This window comes from Crocodylus siamensis, chromosome 10 (assembly GCF_052110815.1).
Source record: "Crocodylus siamensis isolate JL-2025a chromosome 10, ASM5211081v1, whole genome shotgun sequence".
NCBI lineage: Eukaryota > Metazoa > Chordata > Crocodylia > Crocodylidae > Crocodylus > Crocodylus siamensis.
Window position 1 is genome coordinate 11,781,330 of NC_143404.1, and position 19,721 is coordinate 11,801,050.

Consider the following 19,721-nt stretch of genomic DNA (forward strand, 5'->3'; position numbering starts at 1 on the left):
GGTGCATTGCCCCCTTGCACCCCTCCTCCCTCGGAGGCTGGTAGCTGGGGAAGATGCATGCAGGCTAGGAGCTGGAGGGTTGAGGGGGGAAAGACCCTGGTGGGTCTTCCCCCTCTACTCCCCAGATCCCAGCTGCCAATCAGGCCTGGACTGCTGGTTCAACAGCCTTAGGCAACCTGGCCATGAAGGTGGTGCACACAAGCACCCCCAGGCTCCTGGCCTGGGCCAGTGCAAGCTTCTGCCTGTCTTGGCCACCCAAACACTGAACATCAGTTCAGTTTGTTACTGATTCAATCTAGGCATCTTAGGAAAAACTTCCAAGATTGAACTGATTTTGCCTGAGGTTTTCTGAACTTCTGTACTTAGCCATGGAGGGTTCTACATAAACTATACATTTTAGTAGCACTCTTGTGTTCCTTTCTTTAGGACATTTCAAACTATAAAATTAATGTCAGAGGACAGGAGAGATTTTTTGCTCACTTCCCTGACTTGAATTTCTGTGAAATTAATGCTCTCTTTATACCTTCTGTTCCCCATGTGCTGTCTCCACTCTTTTATCTCTATTCAATTAAAGTAGCACTTTTTACAGACCACTATGTCCAATGTAGGTCAACAGAAGAAGTTCAGCTGTGGGAAGGCTTTAATTTACTGGCAAAGGAGGTAGCGAGTTTCAAAAACTTCTGCCATTTACAAAATCAGTGGCCCATTCCTGCAAGCCTCTTGCCTCTGAAGCTGCACACTCAGTGCAGAAGCTCTGAAAACCAATCTACTTATGAAGATGCTTCAATATGGATGTATGTGTTTTACTTTGCACCTGGAAGACTGAAAGATAAGGTCACAAGGTAACATTTTCTTACGTGCTAAAGTGACTTAAATGCTTGGAGAAAAACAAGGGATTTAGGAGCATCCAGTTGGCATTAGTGCAAATTTACTCCTAATACCCAATTTAGCAAAACTGCCATGACTTTCATGCTGTAGTGTCTCATGAACAGGCCTTCATGGATGACATGCTGGTTGTGGTTGTTAAAAAGGCTGACAACAGACTTCACTTCCTTTACTTCTGCATCCAAAACTCCTAGGCTAGGGACAGAAATTACACATAAATGGGTATAAATGATCAGAAACCGGATCAAATCTGTAACACAACAGAAGTTCAGTGCTCATAAACCGCTTTGAAAATGCCTGAAACTGGTTTAAGATAAACCTAGATGGATGTAGTATTAGACTTCACTGTTTTAGGTTAAATCCGTTTATTGAACTTCTGCCCCAGATTCCCTCCTGATTCAAATTAACTCACAGTCCCCCAGCATCCCAGGATGCTTTGCAAGGTGGGCAGGCTAGCCTTGGCCCAAGCTGTTGGCTCCAGCCCAGGCCACTGCCCTCTGGCTTCTGGCCTCGGCCACTGCTGGCATGTGGCTATATTTCAAGAATCAAAAGGGAATGCCTGTTTGCTTCCTTATCGGTTCAATCTATGCATCTTAAACTAACCTGCAAAGATTGAATTGATTCACCCTCAGGTTTTTTGACTGTCAGTACTTAGCCCTACAGTCCCACACATTGTTGGTCCTTAGGCTATGATTACAGAGTGAACTTACCATCCCTCAACAACAGCACCCTCAAGCATGCTGCACTGCCCCTTGAAGCGGGAGCAATGCAGCTGCATTCCCGAGACTTCATGAGTGCCTTAACTAGCCCCGTCACACAGCAGAGCTACATAGCCAGCCTGATGTGCCTGCCACGTGGACACAGCTACATTGCTTCCAGTCAAGGGCAGACCCAGGATTGTGACATGGGAATGGAGCATATGCTCAGTGAAGAGAGCTCACGGTACACTTGCCATACAGCTGAAGGGGATGTGGCAACAGCCCTTGGCTGTGATCCTGGATGCCAGCGAGCTCTCAGCAGCTCCTCTTGGAGTGCTGCGGCATCTGCCTGGAGTCCCCGTTTTCAAAGAGCTCTGGAGCCTGCTGCTCTTTGCTTTTCCCCTCCCCTGCTGCTGAACTGAGCAGCAGGGAAAGGAGGAGGCAGAAGGAGCAGTGGCAACCCAGAGCCTTGGAGCTGAGTGAAACCAGGGGCTGAGAGTCACTAATGCTTCTTCCCCACCTCCTTTCTCCTGCTGCACAGTTTAGGGGTGGGGAGGGGAAGAGCAAAGAGAAGCAGGCTCCAGAGCTGCCTGCAAGAAAGGAGCCTGGGCAGAGCCCATGCCTACATGCAGTGAGCACACAGCTGTAAGCACTAAGCAGCACATACAGAGCTCCTAGCAGAAGCTGCACTGAAGCACCAAAGAGCTGCAGGAGTTCAGCACGGTGCAAGGCGCAGCCCAAGTGTGGTGTGACGGCACCGTCACGCCGTTTCTGAGTCTGCCCCCACTTCCAGTATAGGAGGTGGCCTGCAGCAAACAGCACAGTGACGCAGCAGCTTAGTCCAACCTTAACCAATGGCAAAACTCTAACGGCCTTTGCTGGGAACAAGACTGGGCCCTCCTAGTACCACACGGCAGTCCTTTGTAAAGGCTACAAAGCCAGATCTATTCTCTGACCAGCCAGACAGCATTACATGTCATCAAACACTTACCAGATATGTTGAATCCACGTCTAAATACTTCATACATTGTCCTTGCATCGTCGTAGTAGTGAGTTAGCAGCTGTGGGCAGTCCCCTATCACAGACCGCCGAGCTCCATCCAGGCCCTGTGGAAAAGAAAACATCTAATGAAGAAGCTGCCAGATCAAGCAGTGGTATCAAACACAAAGCTCGTTACAATTTTTTATGGATCTCTCATAAGCTCATGTGTGCAGCCAGTGCAACACACGGATTGAGAGCTCCAGGTAATCAAAAGTGTTTTTTTGTGGGACATGCTGAATTATAGAGTTGCTTAAGCCTGGCCATAAATTCTTGCTTTTGGCTAAAATCACCCACAGAAGTCAGACAGGAAGGTTTGCTGATATTGCCCTCAACCTCTCACAAAACCCCCTGCTGTTTTGCTTCCCCCGAAACAGAAAAGTATAAAAGCTACCAGGTTTTCTAAAGTGAAGCATCCTGTGCAATTCATTTCATAGGCACACTTATTTTGTAATAATAAATGATTTTTTTCAATCATTTTCTGTCATCCAAAGCTTACAGTTCTGTACATAAAATAGAGGAAGAAAAGAACTGAGCCCCCAGCCAGTGAACTAGGAGTACAAGGCTTTTGGGTTGGTCCTGAGAAACCAGTCACTTCACCGCTGGATACCGATCTCTGGGGTCACTCCAATCACAAATGACTTCTCCCTTTCACCCTCCCTTAATATAGAGGCAAATTCTAGTCAGGCATACAACTTTCCTTTTTTTCCCCTAAAAAAACTAAATAAATATCTATTTTCTTACCACTTCTCTTTTAACTTTTTAGAAGAGTTAAAGTTCCAGCCAACTTTTTAGAACATTTATGAATGTACTGCGATGAGGGACTAATGTTTCTAGAATCAAACTTCATTAAGTACAAACATCATTAATAATCTCTTTGGTTGGTTTTAATTGACTTCTCTTCTTCCTTTAAAAATGTTATATATTTAAGATGAAATCTTGCAGGCCATTAGTAGATTACTTTATTGAATAAGTAATTCAGAACTATATCGTCCTGGAAACCTCACATATACAGTATGTGTCATTCAGAAGAATTTTGCAGTCCAGTCACAAATTTTTGGACAGTGGCTGTTTCTTGGGTGTAATACAATAGGGGCTGAATAGCACACAAAAGAATTGAAGATACCAAATGAATACTACCTTGAAAGTAAAAAGGAAATGTGTCAGCTTGCCATTTGCCATTTGGGGTTTAACACATCCTACTCATGCAAAAGGGGGAATTTGTCTACTGACATCAACTAAACCAGGATTCCACCTGGTAGAATTGGAAAGCTTACTTTCCATCACCACAGCATCTCCCAATGCCATGTTTAGACTAGTGGCGCAATAGTAACTCAAACGGACTGAATCAGCAACATCACAGCAGCAATCTAGTTTTACTCTGGGGGTTTCCTGTGTAAGTACTTTCCAGGCTTAGCTCTATTTAACCTGCACTGTCTAAAACGATAACAGCTCAAAATAACCCCCCTGCAACCGCAGTCTTCTTTTTAAGAAACAGGTGATATACTTTTTTTCAAAAGCATTGCACCAACAGTGGGCTATGTACAAATGCAGAGATTAATCCAATCCAGATGAGTCACTCAAACCTCTGGTTTAACACATTCACAGATCTCACAAACAGAGCAACCTAACAAGGATCATTCTGGGTCATAGTAACATTGTAAAGTTCCCAGGAGACCTGGATGAAGAATTTGGCTAACCTAACACATAGCAGGGCCTTAAAAATACTACAGAAACCAAAATCTAGCAAACCCTCCCTAATAAAAAATATTCAACAAATGCTATTTGTTAAGGGAAGACTGTAAAAGTCCACAGGAAACAACCAACCAGTCAGAATTTTGGAACAGACACTTATTTATGGGACAATATGTCTTTATGGCTTTTACTTTTTGAACAATTCAATGGTTTTAAGACAAGAAGAAACTTATGATCACCTCACTTGAACTCTTGCATAAAAAGCCTAAAGTGCTCAACCCAACAATTTCTGTATCAAGCCCATAGCTTCCTTGAGAGCTATAGTATATCTTTCAGAAAGACACCCGAGCTTGTCTTAAGGGCTGCATGAGGAATGGATGATGGAAGAATCCATCAAGTGGCTTGCTACATTGTTCTACTGTGCTATTACTCTTCTGGTTGACTTTGTGAACATCCAGCCACTGGTTTCTTCATGACTTTTTCATCTGGATGAAGTAGCTTATATTTAAAACAAAAACAATACCTTGCAGTCTCATGAAATATATATTCTACTCAGTACAAAGGCCAACATGTTATACTGGTACTGCTACCAACCTCATAAAGGACTCAAGCAGAAACTCAGACAAAAATCAGTAAAGCCAAACACAACATTTGCCTGTTCTATGCTGATATCTGTTCTGGTATCAAAGGGAACTTTCAAAAGGCAGAATATGTTTTTACTTGTATGCTGGATCGATCTTAGATATCATGCTCCCTTAAAGTCCATGAGATAAAAACGCTAATCTTTTCAGTATAGGCATTTATCAAGAAAAGTAGAGAAATGTGCAAAATTTTGATAGTTTTTTAAAAATTTTCCATAAAATGTTTTTCAGGTGTTGAACTTTTTAGTTTATGGAAAAAATATCTACCAGAAAATTCCATCAGTGTATTCTGACAATTATTTTCCACAAACGGTTTGGTTTTGGTCACAAAGCCAGTTTTTAATTTCAAAAAGGTTTTCACCAGCTTTATGTAAACACTATATAAAAAATCATAACTATATATAAGTAACTGTATATAAAGGAGGAATACTATTACCACAAGCTGTATGTGAAGCCAAAAGTTAAAAAAATATATATGTACAAAAGTTCCAATTTCATACAATCTAAACGTATCCCAGCATGCTAGCATTGACCGTCTCTGCTAGTGACAATCAGCTTGTTTAAAAAGAGCAGTGGAAATCATTGTGCATAGTAGGGTCACTAGCTGCCTATATGTTACCACCATCCCAAGAACTTAAGAGATTCAGATGAAATTGTGGAGAGAACCTTAACATTCATATTACATGAAAACTGCTTCCAGAAAAAAACGAAAAAATGCCCCCCAACTCCCGACCAACTCCCCCTCCCTCCCGACAAGAAAACACAAAAAGCCCCCCCAAAAAAACCCCAAACAAGCATTGGGATAATTTCCCCAGAAATAAACATATAACATATAACACTCCATACCGGAGCTGGAGGCAACTTATGCTCCCAAAGATTTTTGAAGAACAACTATAAACCGGTAAATGATGGAAGCAAATTGTAAATGATAAACTAATAAGCTGACATATGTGTGGCTCCCTGCTGTAACTCATGACACTTTACAGGAAGTGCCATGAGTCACAGAGACCCCCCGCCCCCCAACCCAGCAGCCATTCCATGTCAGGTCCAGGGGGTAGGGGAATCAATGCTCCAGTTTCGTGTCTGCATCCTCTCTCTCCTAGCCCTGCCCCCACCCCTGCCCCTTGCCTCCCAGATCTAGTGCTGTCCTCAGGATGGGAGCAGGGAAAGGGAGAGGAGGAAGTTTGGTCTGGGGTTTGCCCAGCCTGTGCTGGGTGTGGAGTGGGTGGATTGGAGGCCCCCCAGTCCACTTGCCCTTTCCTTCTCCCCCTCCTGTCCTGAAGAAAGCACTGGTGGCAGAGCTGGGCTGCATCAGGCCAGCCCTGCTCCCAGTGCACTGACAGAAGTTAATGAAGCTGCTCCACTTTGGAGCATCTTCATTTGAACCGCCACACAATGGGGGTTCATTTGCCATGTGATTGGACCCTTTTAAAGCACTCTGCAGCTGTGTACATCTGTCAGGGCATGGCTGTAGAGCGCTTTCAGGAGGTCACTTGTTCAACAAAACATCACTTCTGTCAGCACTCTCTATTACTGAGAAAGAAACCCAAACAGAGCTCTGGGTTGCAGAAATTTATTAACAGCCTCACCCCTGAAACCATAGTGATAATGTTGTAGATGGAGCTAAGTGCAGATTCATGCAGTAGCTTGGCAGTGCGGCAGCAGAAGTGAGAATAGCTTGCAGAAGCTCTATGCCCTTTTAAAAAGGGAATGCTAATGGCACTTCAGGACACATTTGTCTCCTGATGCAGCAGGATTTAGAAGAAGGACGTAGATCTCCCTGGGCACATCTACACATTCATTAATGCACTGTAGTTACTGTGTATTAAGTTTAATACTTGTATAATCAAGTACTAAATTAATGCTCAGTAACTGGTGTTACTGACCAGTAGTGCCAGTGCACACCTTTTGTAGTGACGCTACTGTGCAGTAGCCTAATCATACCGCACAGTAGCATATTAGCACTGTTTGTGCTGTGACGTGCTACTGTGCAGTATTATTAGTGTACTGCGCAGTTAGCATCTCGTGTAGATGCACCCCCTGTGTAGGTAATGTTCACTCTCCTGTATGCTATGGCTTCACCTTCATGAGAGCTGCCTGTTGCTCAAGGAAAGGGATAATCAGAGAACAAGATGGAGATGGTAGACTGGCTGCAGTGAGGATCTGCTCCCCATTGTCCCTGACAGGGAGATGAGGCACAGAGGCTATTTTGGCAATGAGGTTTCTCTTCTGTGAGTAGATCCAGTGAGGGGCTAGATCTTTTCCTTAGCCAACTCCTGAAAACTCCCCAGCAGTCCAGGGCCTGGAAAGAGGACTTGGACAAAGATACATAGAGCCTGAATGCTCCACAAAAGGCAATGGGCTGGCAAACACAAACCACCTGGTACATCTGGACACCGAGGGAATCAGCCAAGTTCTGCTACTAACTCAGCCTCCCAGAATAATTCAGCCATAGCTTTGGACTCTCTTTGCGCCATGTACTGTTTTGCGTTCCCCTCAGCTCCCTGGTATCTCTAACGTTCCTATGCCTACGAGCACACAACATGCTGTTGCCTATGTATTGTCTTTGAAAGAGAGAGAGAGAGAGAGGATGTTAGTGACAACAGCTCCCACGTGATAGCGTCTCGACAATACCCACAGACTGACGTAGCACAAATCAGCTCAGTGAACTCACCATCCCCAATGAGGCCATTTCCTTTCATACAGCAATTGTGACTGTGGCTAACCCCAGAGTAGCGCGTAGCACCCTGCATTTCCTTCTATTTCTAGCAGTTGGGTTGAGAGCACAGGTCAGTGGGGCACCTGATGTTTTACACGGGGAATCTCATGGAAATGTAACTACCTTGCCTAGTCCATTTCCATTTCTAATCCTGAGATTTCAACGGGGTTTTTCTATGAACTTCGGTTAATTCTCTCAACATCCCAGGACTCCAGACAGGTTTTATCAACATACTTTCTGAGTGAGTAACCCAAGAAAGAGAGAAGTTGAGTGGCTTGCCTAAGTTATAAGGGGAGTCAGAAGCCAGCGGGGAGATAGAAATCTATCACCTTTCTTCTAATCACAAATCAAAGGACATCTCAATTTTTATCTATGCTTTTTATCATTCAGGACAGTGAAATTCTGTTAAAGGAGAAACAATCAATACACTTTTAGCCCACAGTAGTATTAATTTGGTGTGAGAGAAAGTACAAGAATATGCTTGAAAAGTAACATGAGACAGCTTCATTTAAAACTTAAGGCTCCTTCAAAGCACTGGGAGCAGGTAAAAGTCCACCTCAGGCTTCAGTTAAGGTGTAATTTTTCACAGTATAACCAAGCCTGCAGCAGTCACTATGACTGCATATGTGCATAGTGGTACCAGATGTTATCACTATCACCATCTGTGTGAACAAAAAACCATGGTTTCTTTTCAGTGGCATTTACTATAATTTTCCTGGGCCCTGTGGTTACCCAAGATACAGACTACAAGGGGGAGAATCACGGTGTTTTCCAGGAGTTTAAAAGGAAAAAGAAAGCATGGGTCAAATTAACCTATGGTGCAAAGGCCTGTGTAAGACAGCTCAAATGAGGGCAGCAGAGCACGCGCAATAAATAGGGAAAGCCTGGCTCGCAGCAGCCGTACATCCCGTAGAACCACCTGCACCCATGTGAAGTGGTTGTGAAAGCCTACTCATACCGCAGGGCTATAAATGCCTACGCAAGATAAAAGGCAGTAGAAACAGTCCCCAGAATCTCCATGCCACAGCCTCCAGTCCCACCTCTGCATTCGTAAGGCTGAATATAAATAGTGCTCGCCTTACCTCAACTTCTTCTGACTGCAGCAGCAGGTCACATGGGGGCTTTACAGCCTTCGGCCGGCTAGCAAACCAGTATGCGACAACAGCTGCAAAGGCACCAATGCCCACTAACGCGGTGGCCGGCAAGTTGCGAAAAAATTGGCTGAAGTCATCAAATTCAGGCAGCCGCAGACTCCTCAGAATTTCCTGTGCTTGCATCCTTTCAATGATTGAAATGGCGAACTCTGTAAGGCCCAAAGGAAAATAATCCTTTACTACAAAGGGATTGGCAGACGCAGCCGACAGAAGCAGCAGAGAACTGTACTTCTTAGGAAGGCAGGCAAAGAAATGGATTTTTTTCCCAGCCTCTTATGCATTACTGCTATGCTGACCCATTTACCCAGCTGTCCACAAAACAAGCCTAGCTGCAAACAAATGGCACAGAAAAAAAGTCTGATTAGCAACAGGGCAACAGAAATCCTGCAGAGGGTGATTCTGGGACACAGCAAGTGGCTGACTCCCAGAAGAGATGGTGACTTGATATTTTTTTATTGGCAAGATGGTTAGGTTTGGTGACAAGCACATGCCAACCTGAAGTGGCAGCAGCCGTTCCACAGAGGGATCCACTGCTCCCATCAGCAAGGCGGTCGTCCAATGTTACACACTTTACAGTCATTACAGAGCAGCACATTTAAAAACAACATACTGGGAAAAGAATTTAGCAGCAGATATTTAAAACTCTTCTTTTCTATGTTGCGATCCTTGATCTTTGAGGATGCCTGTCATTTTTTGCCCATTATGGATTGAAGTTCTTTCAATCCACCTGCTTACTGTTGTAGGCCTCAATTACTTTTTTTATTGTAGCACCATTCACACAGCTAAATATAGAAAATAAAATTATTCTCCCTTTATTTTTTTTAATGTTCCCAGACTGGCTGAAAAACAGCCTGATTAATCTGCATATTGGTTTTGTATGTGTGAAGTACAAATAAAGAAAAAGCTGAAGTGAAGGATGAATTACACTTGTAATTCTTCTGTCAAAAGGAGCAAGCTCCAGGGTCTAAGTCCAGCTCCTGAGAAAGTTATACGTTCTCTGGTCATAAGCTTTCCCCTAGTTAATCAACCGTTTCATGCTTTGGACGGAAGGTAAGGTGTCCCAGATGGCCATGAGTGATCCCACAGTAGGTTCAGAGCATGTTCAAAAGATAAATTGGCCATCCTTCCTTGAAGGATGCTACAGGCAAGCTGACCTATAAACTGAAGACTTGGTAGCCAAGTCTGGTGCTTCAGGTGGGCTAATTAGCAAAACTGGCAGTGCCAACTACCTTCCCCAAGCTAATTAGCCCACCCACACAGCTGCGGTCACATTGCTTCTCGTTTGGAAAGCTGCCAACCAGAGCAGCACAGCATGCTTGAGAGAACCCACAACAGTGATAGCAAGTTTAGCACCTTCACTTCTGCAACAGCCAAGAGAGACCTGACACTCTAAAGCCCGTGCAGGGAACAAAGCAGCAGCATGGTGCCATCATAGTGCATAGAGCTTTCGTGTTTTGCACCGAGTGGAGCCTTCTCACACCCCTCCATTTCATTTCTATGCGTACCAAATTGCACTAATCAAGCCTGGGGCTCAGGAACATGTGGCCCACCATGTTCTGATCAATGTTGGACAGGGATGGGGCACAATCTTCAGGCCAGCAGCAGATGACAGCAAATGTTTTAGGCCACGTTGGCCCTGGGTACTTGACCCTGAACCGAAGTGTTTTTTACTGGACTATTTTCTGGCTGCATCTTTTCTTTTGACCAGAGGTACAGAAGGGAGACAAGAATGAACAGGAAGAAAAATCCTTCGAGTTGCAGATCCTCAGCTTAAATGGGAGCACTGTCAAGGTTGTTAGGCATTAACATTAACTTATAGCCACAATCACCCCATGTGGTAAGTCTGGCCCTAGAAAGGCTAGCCATGGAATTGAAATGATTTGCTTTCCCTGCAGAACTACAGTCAAGGGGGAGGAAGCATATAACCTCTTTTTTCTGCTTCCTTCCATAAAAAGAGCAGTCTGTGTAGGAGATATTCTCTGAGACAAGTCAGCTAACTTGTCACAGTCGTGGAAACACCTAGGAATGTCAAAATCACTCCCCTTTAGAGCTCAGGAAGTTGCGGGTTTTTTGGTGGTATAAATAGGAAGGGGGTCCTAGCATCTCTGCTTCTTTCTTGTATCAGTGCAGTGAAGCTTTTGCATAAACAAAACAGGCAAACAGTTGACCTGGAACATAGCTAAATACAACTGTAGCTGGCAGAGTCATTCAGTACACCGAGCAAGTGAGCCAGGCCTTACTCAGAGCTGATATGCATGTATGTACAGCAGCCAAGGAGTGGGGAAGCCATCGCTGTCTGAGAGCTGGAATAGGCATCTTGGCTTCTCCTCCCACTCCATAATTTGTCTTGTGGAATTCCCAAGTATGCCAAAATCCCTTTGGTGTAGGAAACCCCCGGTCTTCTTCTCACAGCTCTACATGCATTGACCAAATGCTTGTGTTTGTTTATTGTACTTAGCGAGATCTTTCCTTGTACGTGTGCTTTCGAGTAGCAGGCATTGCACCAGGTATTGCATGGTCGGAGGCTCTGTGCCACAGTCACAGGTGGTGGAACCAATGATAGCCCCCCACTTCTTTATTAGTTCCTTGGAGTGTCTGACAGACGAGACATCACCACTTTGGCCATGGATCATCAACTCCTGGTGGTAAAGATTCATCTGATGGACTGGCCATTTTCTTCAGCCTCTCATTCCACATTTGTAGTCACATCTCCTTGGGTGTGGTAACGAGAGGTTGGGTGCTAGTGAGGAAGCTCCCACATGATTTCAGATATTTGTGTGCTGTGGGATGGCCGTGTAACTACTGTCTCACATCTTCATTGTTGTATCCTGCTGGCCGCTGCTATTCTGATGTTAGGCAGAGCAATGCCAGCCAGCAGGTACATGCTATTTAGGCTAGTAGGCGTCAGGCATCAGCAGCTATCATTCAGGATCAGGTCAAGGCACTTAGCATGACTAGATCTCTCCTATACAAGACATGCGTACTCAGCAGAGGAAAAGCTGAGAGCCAGAGCAGTGGTTTGGATGGTTGAGGGGTTACCTCCCCGTTTTGAGTTGGTGAACTTATATAAACTGTTGTTATGAGTGCTCACCTTCGCTTCTGTCTTCATGATGTGTTCTTTGTTCTAGAGGGTTCAGCTGAGGGTGACTCCAAGGTAAACTGGGTTTGGACAGCAGGACAGTGGGGTCCCAGACTGTGTAATGTTGAGCTGGCTGTTGGCCTCATTGTTTTTCAGATGGAAGGCACATACTTATGTTTTTGCTGGGTTGGCACATAACTGGTTTTTGATGTAGTATGACATTAGGGCAATTAGTGCCTCACTTAAAGCTTTTTCAACATGGTCAAATTGGAGCCCCCAGTGAGGTATGCCTTGTGGTGGTGCATGATGGGAATATGCTATGCTGCCTCCCTTCATCTTGCCTCAAGGCCACCCTACCAACCTACCAACTACTCCTTGAGGCTGCTCGATAATGCAGACAGGTGCATTATCATGTTCCTTTGCCTTTTATTTTTGTGTGATAAAAATCTAAAGGATGCAGTCTCCACTCTCTGCAATGGCTTCTGGGCCTCCTGCACAGAGTCCAGCTTTCTCCCTCGCCCAGGCGTAAACAGGAAGTTATTCCATTAATGTCAATGGAACTACACTGGCGGAAAACTGATACGCGTGCAGCAGATTCATCAACGGCAGAGTACACAAGAAGCCATAGCGAGTGTTTTCAATACCTGCCTGAAACGGACTGAGGAAAGTAAACTCTGAAGAGACCTCTTAGCTTTAAACCTACAAACCTAAATTAGGTAAATGACTGGGATGGGAAAGGAGTTAAAGGGTTAATACTCTCCTTTCAGCCAGGGCACAATTTAAATCTGCATCAGTGGTCAGATTTCTAGAGGGAAAAAAAACAGCTTTTATGATAAAGGGATCTAAGCATCCTTTTCCCTCTTGCCCTCTGGCCTCTTCTCAGTCTGCATAGTCACTGGGTGATTAATGGAAGCCATTCTGTTCCCGGGAAGGGGGACCAAGGATTTAATGGACAAAAGAAGCACTGAAATGAACAAAGACCATGCTTCTCGTCCTGGGACTTAGGATACACTGAAGGTCAGGCCTATTATCTCCAATACATTTTTTGTTACTTCATGCAGACTCTGCTTGGGAGAACTGTTCTAGCAGAGGCAGATGAGTAATATTATATATACACGTCTAGATGCAGACTGATACACACACACAGTATATATTCAATATATATTTAATAGTATGTGTATCTTGGACACACATGTAACCTAAAAGCAACCCTGCTCCCCCTCCTCTTTCTCCCCACAAAGGAGTGGGGAGAAGGACTTGAAACCTTAGCATATGGCAAATGAACAAGGAGGAGAGCAGGGTACAAGGACAGTGAAACAAAACGTGTGGTTTTTTGTCAACAGCAGCCTTGTCAGCCCAAATGTCTGGCTGTACAGATGCTCATTTGCAGGGAAAGGTTGCACCTGCACAAACTCTTATTGGATCTCTATGTGGGTCCCCTGCACGGGAGGGGTTTGTGCATTTGTGCATACAGTTACCATCCTCCCTAACAGATACAAAAAATCAAACTAGCACTAATGTCAGGACCCTGGTTGGGGCCTCTAAGCCCTTCAGCAATAATCATAAATATTAATAAAACATTTGCCCTATGTTTCTGTTCCTAAATGTCTGTTTCTCTGTCCATCTAAGCACTTTTCCAGAGATCTGATTTTTCATGTAGCGTCCAATTATACTGTTCTGGGAACTCAGCCTCACTTTCACAAAACAGCAGCCCCTACTGAGTCAGAGTTAGCACAGCTGACCAATAAGCAGGCATGTCCCAAGCATCAATTCCTTTGTCCTGCAACAGCATTTCCACAACACTATATTAGCCATGATTTAAAAAATAGTCAATGTGAAAAACTGCAGGTTTCCAGTACCAGGCTACAACAGCTGTAGAGGTCATTGCAAATCAATGCATCTTTCTGCAAACAGACAGTTAGTCCAAAAGTTTCATCCAGCTCTGCTTAAACGACCAGCTTCCAAACCACACTCACTCCAAAGTTAATTGGCAAAGTTTGTGAGTTGGTGCCTGTGAAATGGAGAAAGCATTTGACTAGTGTTCGGATTAAACTGAATGTTGTCCCTGTCCTTATGGTTTGGATAACACCTCTGTCAACAGCCATTTGTGAGCAGTAATGTAGCCACCTATCAAGCAAATACTAAACAAGAAACTAGGAAAAAGGTTTAGAGGGGAAAAAGAAAATATATGTACAGTTTGGAAGAGGTCAAAGGTCTAAGAATTCAAGCTTCTTCACTACAGATATTGTATTTATCATTAGCCAGACAAAACTTGCTTATACTTAATATCAGGGACTATTCATTGAGGGATGAAGCATTACACACCCACGGTAAACTTTGGAAGCTGAGACTGTGACCAGAGAGGGTTACTCTAGACCTTGGTTGCCTGAAGGCAACTCTTGATCTGAAGCGAAAAGGTGGCCCAGGACCTCGGTAGAGTCCAGAAGCATGTACATGTTGTATGTAAGAGAGGAAAGCTGACTCCACCTTCATCTACATCTCAGCATACATTGGCATATTATTGCATGTGCTTGGCCTGTATCTGGTGACACGCTGAGCTCTTTGCTAGATGCTAGCATGGTGTAATTTAAGAAAGATGTGGATTTTGAAAGCTGTGGAGATATTTCAGGGTAAAATCAAAGCTGTGGCTTTTACCTTCCAGAGAGTAGGGTGTTATATTTAAACTTCTAAACAATTGACGTTTTATTTACAATTGTTTGAAGGGTGGGGAGGTTAGTGGGAATGCAACCTGAATGGGACTGTTTGGTTCTCTACATCATACATTCCTATTTTATAGGAACAACGTTAGCAGGTCCATGAAACTAACCTCTTGTTAATAGCATCTGCTGGTGGGTGATACATTATAAAATATAACATAATAACCAAAGTTCCCACATGACCCACAGAGGAAAACATTTAAATTGCATTCACTCCATCTCCTGCAATAAAATCTCAAATATAATCAAAGAGTGGATATCAATTAAGTATATCGGGTACATTTATCATTTGTGAACTCGTGTGGTCATTAGAGGTAATCTGGCCCTCAGCCCCACTGTCTTGGCTAACTTTCTGCTTGGGCAATTGCTTTCTGCCAACCTGAAATGTTCTCCTATAGCAGCAGTGACAAAACTCATTTGGCCCCAGGGGCCAGGTAAGTGGTGAGGGACCAGTTCACAGGCCAGATGAATGCCCTAGGGTTAGCCCTATGGGCCACACTGAGCCCACAGGCCTCCCCACTCCTGCATGCTGGATCCAGACCCCTCCATGGCTGGTCCAGGACTGTACCACACACAATACATGCTCTGGACTCGCTGAAGCAGGTGCTGTGTGTGGTTTGTGTCCCATACCAGATAGAGCAGACACCATGCATGCTGGATCTGACATCTCCAGACTGGCCTTGCAGGAGTGCCACATGCAGGGTGGGTCCCAGTGGGCCCTGTCTGGTGAGTGCCAGCTGCGGGTCAACTGAGACCCAGGGCCGGCACTGGGAGCTGGATTCAGCTTGTGAGCCAGATCTTTGACACTCCTGTCCTATAGCATCATGTAGCTAAAATGGGTACGTGCATACTTTAAAAAAACAAGTGCTTTACAGAAATAAAATTAGAGATGCACGTAGTCCATAGGCAAAATATGCTCACAGCCTGACAGCGTGAGAGAGAGAAATGATATAACCTTTGTGGGTTCATTTCTCCCACTTTTCTGCATAACCCAGACAAACAAAACTCAGTTTTTACCTGGTGCCTTTCACATGGAAAAAGAAGGAACCTTCCCAGCAAGGGATGATGCCCCTTTGCTAACTTACCTCTAAGAATAAAAGCAAATTGATGTGTCAGAATTACTCCTCTGTTTTGTCCCATGGTACCATTGCCTATAACAAGCTTAGTTTCATGGAGCAAATTCTTGTTATATAACCATAGGTACCATAGTAACCAGAAATATTTTCTGCTGGTGTACAATACAAAATCTCACTGGCATTCAACATGCTGGCGAATTCTCTCTAATACTACTCAGGTATGTAAACCCTTGGTAATATTCCAGGAAAAACCATTTGAAGTTTTAAACCGTTTAAGCTGAAGCTTCAACATTTCCATCAGATTTCTAAATTATTTTTATGAAGGGAAGACAAAAAAGAGTAAAAAAAGAAAAGCTGGGAAACAGACTAGAGAAGGGTGACAATGCAAGGGTATAAACGTGGACAAAAGGTCCTAAGATGTCTCAAACCTCTGGACTGTCTCCAGGTTTAGGATGAAAACTTTCTCCAGTTATAATGCCTCTGCAGTAAATCATTGAGTTCCTCTAAAGCCTAATCACTTTGACAGCTCTAAAATTCCAAATGTTCAGTATCTGAGAGCAGTACCTTCAAAAGCCTCCTTAAGTGGGGCAGGAAAATAAGTCCGTATTATAGGTCTTATAATAAAAGACAGTCTATTGACACGACTCCTAGAACGTTCACTATTTTTGTGATGAGCACAGAGCAGCTTACTCCGCTCAAAGAGGTATTAGTATAAAAATGCTCTATTGCAATCTGATATAAAGCAATTATAGTTAAAAAAAACAAACAAAAACATTCCCATATACCCAAGCTACACAAAGCACTGCACTGAAACTAATATTGTATTGAAAGTCATTCAAATATGTTTATTTTGTGACTGTTAATTTATCATTCAACTTTGAAGAGTGTCACAATTAGAGTCTTTGGAAGGGTAAATTCTAGTGTTTTCTCTGAATGTGGATTTGCACATCAAGCAGAACTAAACCTTAGTACCCAACAGCGTCATTTAATTGGGGCTTATTCAATTGCTTAATTTATCTAAAGGAAATTAAAGTACTACAAATACATTATCCCAAGGAGACCGGTATAAATCATTACAACCTACAAATATATAATTAAATAGCTACTGGATAGCATCATGCTACATTTCAAGAGATCTCTAGCTGCCAAAATGCCACTTTATGTATATCAGGGGTTGGCAATCTCTTAGAAATGGTGGGATGAATTACGAGTCCAAAAGTGGACTACCACCTCCAAGCCAGCAGCCCTTTGTCCCCGCACGCGGACTCCATTGCTGCTGATATCCTGGCTTTGCAGGTCAAATACAATTGCCTGCCAGGCCACTGTTGGCCCATAGACTGTAGGCTGCCAATGCCTGCCTTATACCATTTATACCACACCTTCAAGCCATTACATACTTAGAGCAGAATCAGTGCCATATGTTTTGTATAACACAGTTTAAGTTTTAACAATGTCCAGTGAAGCTACGCTATGAAAATGTTCCTACCATTGCATCACAGGCCCAATTTGTGTTCTAAAAACTAGAAGTCCCAAGAAAACTCCTTTATCATTCAGCTATGCCTCAACATAGCTTTTGCAAAGAAATGCTGGGTTTGCCTTGCAAAGGATAGAAGGAGCTTCATCTGTCCAGACACTGAATCAAAGTTTAGTTACTTACCTGGTCCATGTGGGGATTTGAAGATGCTCTCAGCCATATATCCTTTGATGCAGGACTGTCTTTTCCTTTCCTTCCCTACCCTTTCAGGAGCAGTAGATAAAGAAGAAGAGTGGGATTTACATGTATGCTTGCACCCTCCCTTATCTCTAGGGCTAGGGACAAACATTACACATAAACCAGTTTAAGTAACCAGAAACTGGTTTAAACCTGTAACAGAACAGAAGTTCAGTTCACATAAACCAGTTTCAAAATGACAGAAACTGGTTTAAGATAAACTTGGTTGAATGTAGTATCAGACTTAACTGATTTGGGTCAAACCAGTTTATGCAATGTCTGTCCCAGACCCCTTCCTGGTTAAAGTAAAGTCAGAGTCCCCAGCATCCCAGATCCTTTGCAGCCCAGGGCTGAGTTAGGCTGGGCTCTCCGCTCCAGACTGCTCCCTAGGCAGAGCTCCAGTGGGAATTGCAGGCCTGTTCTCTGCTCAAGCAGGAATCCACCCTACCTCCCTGCCCTTTCCCACAGCATGGACCCCAGCTGCACAGATCCTAGGCATGTAGTATGCAAACTAAGGCTGAAAGGTGGCTGTGTGTTTCTCCAATTTCACTGGGACAGGCAGACAGAAAAGTATCTACTTAGCGCTTTTTGGAGCTAATCAACAGGTCAGCTAGTAATGTTCTTCTGTCCCTTCCTCGGAAAAAGCTGTTTAAGAAGAGCTTGAACTAATGAGAGAGGCTTTTGGTTTCTTGATGGGCTGATAAATGCTGTGTTATCAGCTCCATGCTGGCTCCCTCACCTGCCAGGTTTGCAGTATGAGGCAGGGAGAGGAAAATTGAAAAGCTCAATATCATCAACAGATGTATGCACTGCATCCCCCCCTCCCCCTTCTGCCTCAGAGTGCTAGCCCAGAGATGGAGTCTGGCAACACTCCCACCCGTGGAGAAGCAAGGAAGGAAAAGCCTGGGACCATGGAGGCAGGGTGGGGGTTTACAACCCTCCTTAATCAGAGCTTCCTGCCAGGGACTGGCTATACCCCTCCGCCCCCAGCTCAGCACCCCCTGGTTTCTAGTCTGAGCCACTGCAGGCATGTGCCTGCATTTCCTCAGTCCAGAGGGAATGTCTGTACAGTTGCAAACTGATTCAATACAAGTTAGACTAACCTGCAAAGATTGAATCAATTCAGGCTCAGGCTTTTTGAATGGCTGTCCCTAGCTTAGACACAAGTAAAAAAAAAAATAGTAGAATTTTATTTTGCTGAAAAAGCACATATGCAATTTTACAATACACAGAAGAGCTTTAAATATCTATAGCAAGTATCATCAATGTCTTAGTTTAGTGGTTTTCAACCTGTGGTCTGCAGACCCCTGAGGGTCTACACACTATGTCTAAGGGGTCCACAAAAGATAACTACGATCAATCAAAAGTATATGAATACCCAATGATCAAAAGGGTCCGCGCCTCTATTCAAAATATTTTAGGAGTCTGCAAATGAAAAAAGGATTGAAAAACACTGTCTTTTTTAACAGCGTGCCCACACTGTACTCTCTACCAATTCCCAAAACTTGCACAGAGTCCCTGGCACTAGAAGTCTTCTCTCCTGATTGGCTCCAGTAAAAGAACATTTCCTTGCTGCACAGCATTTGCTACAAAAGCAACATGCTTTTTCCCTGCAACTGGTGTCCTTGACAACTGTTCCATTTGCTCATTCATATCTAAAGTGACGACAGCTGGAGAAACAGAGAACTTACTAGAACTGAAACCTTTCCAACTAAAGAGTCAGATTTAGAGGCAGTTCATTCAGTGAGAAAATTAGACTACAGAAACAGCTTTTAGAACCAGTAAAGCTCTATCTTACAATGCATTTGCCGAATACTGTCTAATTTTTTTGGTCCCGAAAAATGGGGCTTGTGGCTGCAACTCTAGTGATGTTAGTAAAATTCTACTGTTGTAGAAGAGAAGAGAATTTGTACCATTATGTTGTTTCCACGGACTCCCCCACCACTCTATCAATAAAAGAAAAGTCAGAATGCTCTCAACAGCAAAGTTGATAACAGGGACCTTTGCTGCATAGGCTGGTATCATATTGGGTTTAATATCAGCCCCTGACAATTTTCACTCACTGAGTTTACATGTTTTATTTTTGCTTTTTTTTTAAAAAAGTAGAAATGGATACTCAAAACCAGCAATTATTTTTATTTGCTATTAAAGTAGTGCAAATTAAAATTGCTTGTTTAAATAATACCTATTGTAATCCTCTTTTTACAGCTATATACATTATACATTTACATACATTTTACAGCTATATACATTATACATTTCATATCAAATATACTGCACATAATTGAAATGTGAGCAATTTCCAGTA

General features: G+C 43.6%; 1 protein-coding gene across 6 annotated transcripts in view; it reads right to left on the reverse strand.

Moving 5' to 3' along the window:
• The window catches only part of ACSL6 (acyl-CoA synthetase long chain family member 6), a 106,904-nt gene that overhangs the window by 50,407 nt on the left and 36,776 nt on the right, over positions 1-19,721 (reverse strand). For 5 of the 6 annotated variants that reach the window (XM_090064734.1, XM_090064732.1, XM_090064730.1 and 2 more), the window contains exons 2-3: positions 8,759-8,979; positions 2,575-2,689 (exon numbers count right to left, since the gene is read on the reverse strand). In XM_090064734.1, coding sequence (XP_089920860.1) covers positions 2,575-2,689; positions 8,759-8,979 — 336 coding nt within the window. Of the gene's footprint in view, positions 1-2,574; positions 2,690-8,758; positions 8,980-17,359; positions 17,458-19,721 lie in introns of those variants that run through there. The other variant, XM_090064733.1, reaches the window with a different exon arrangement.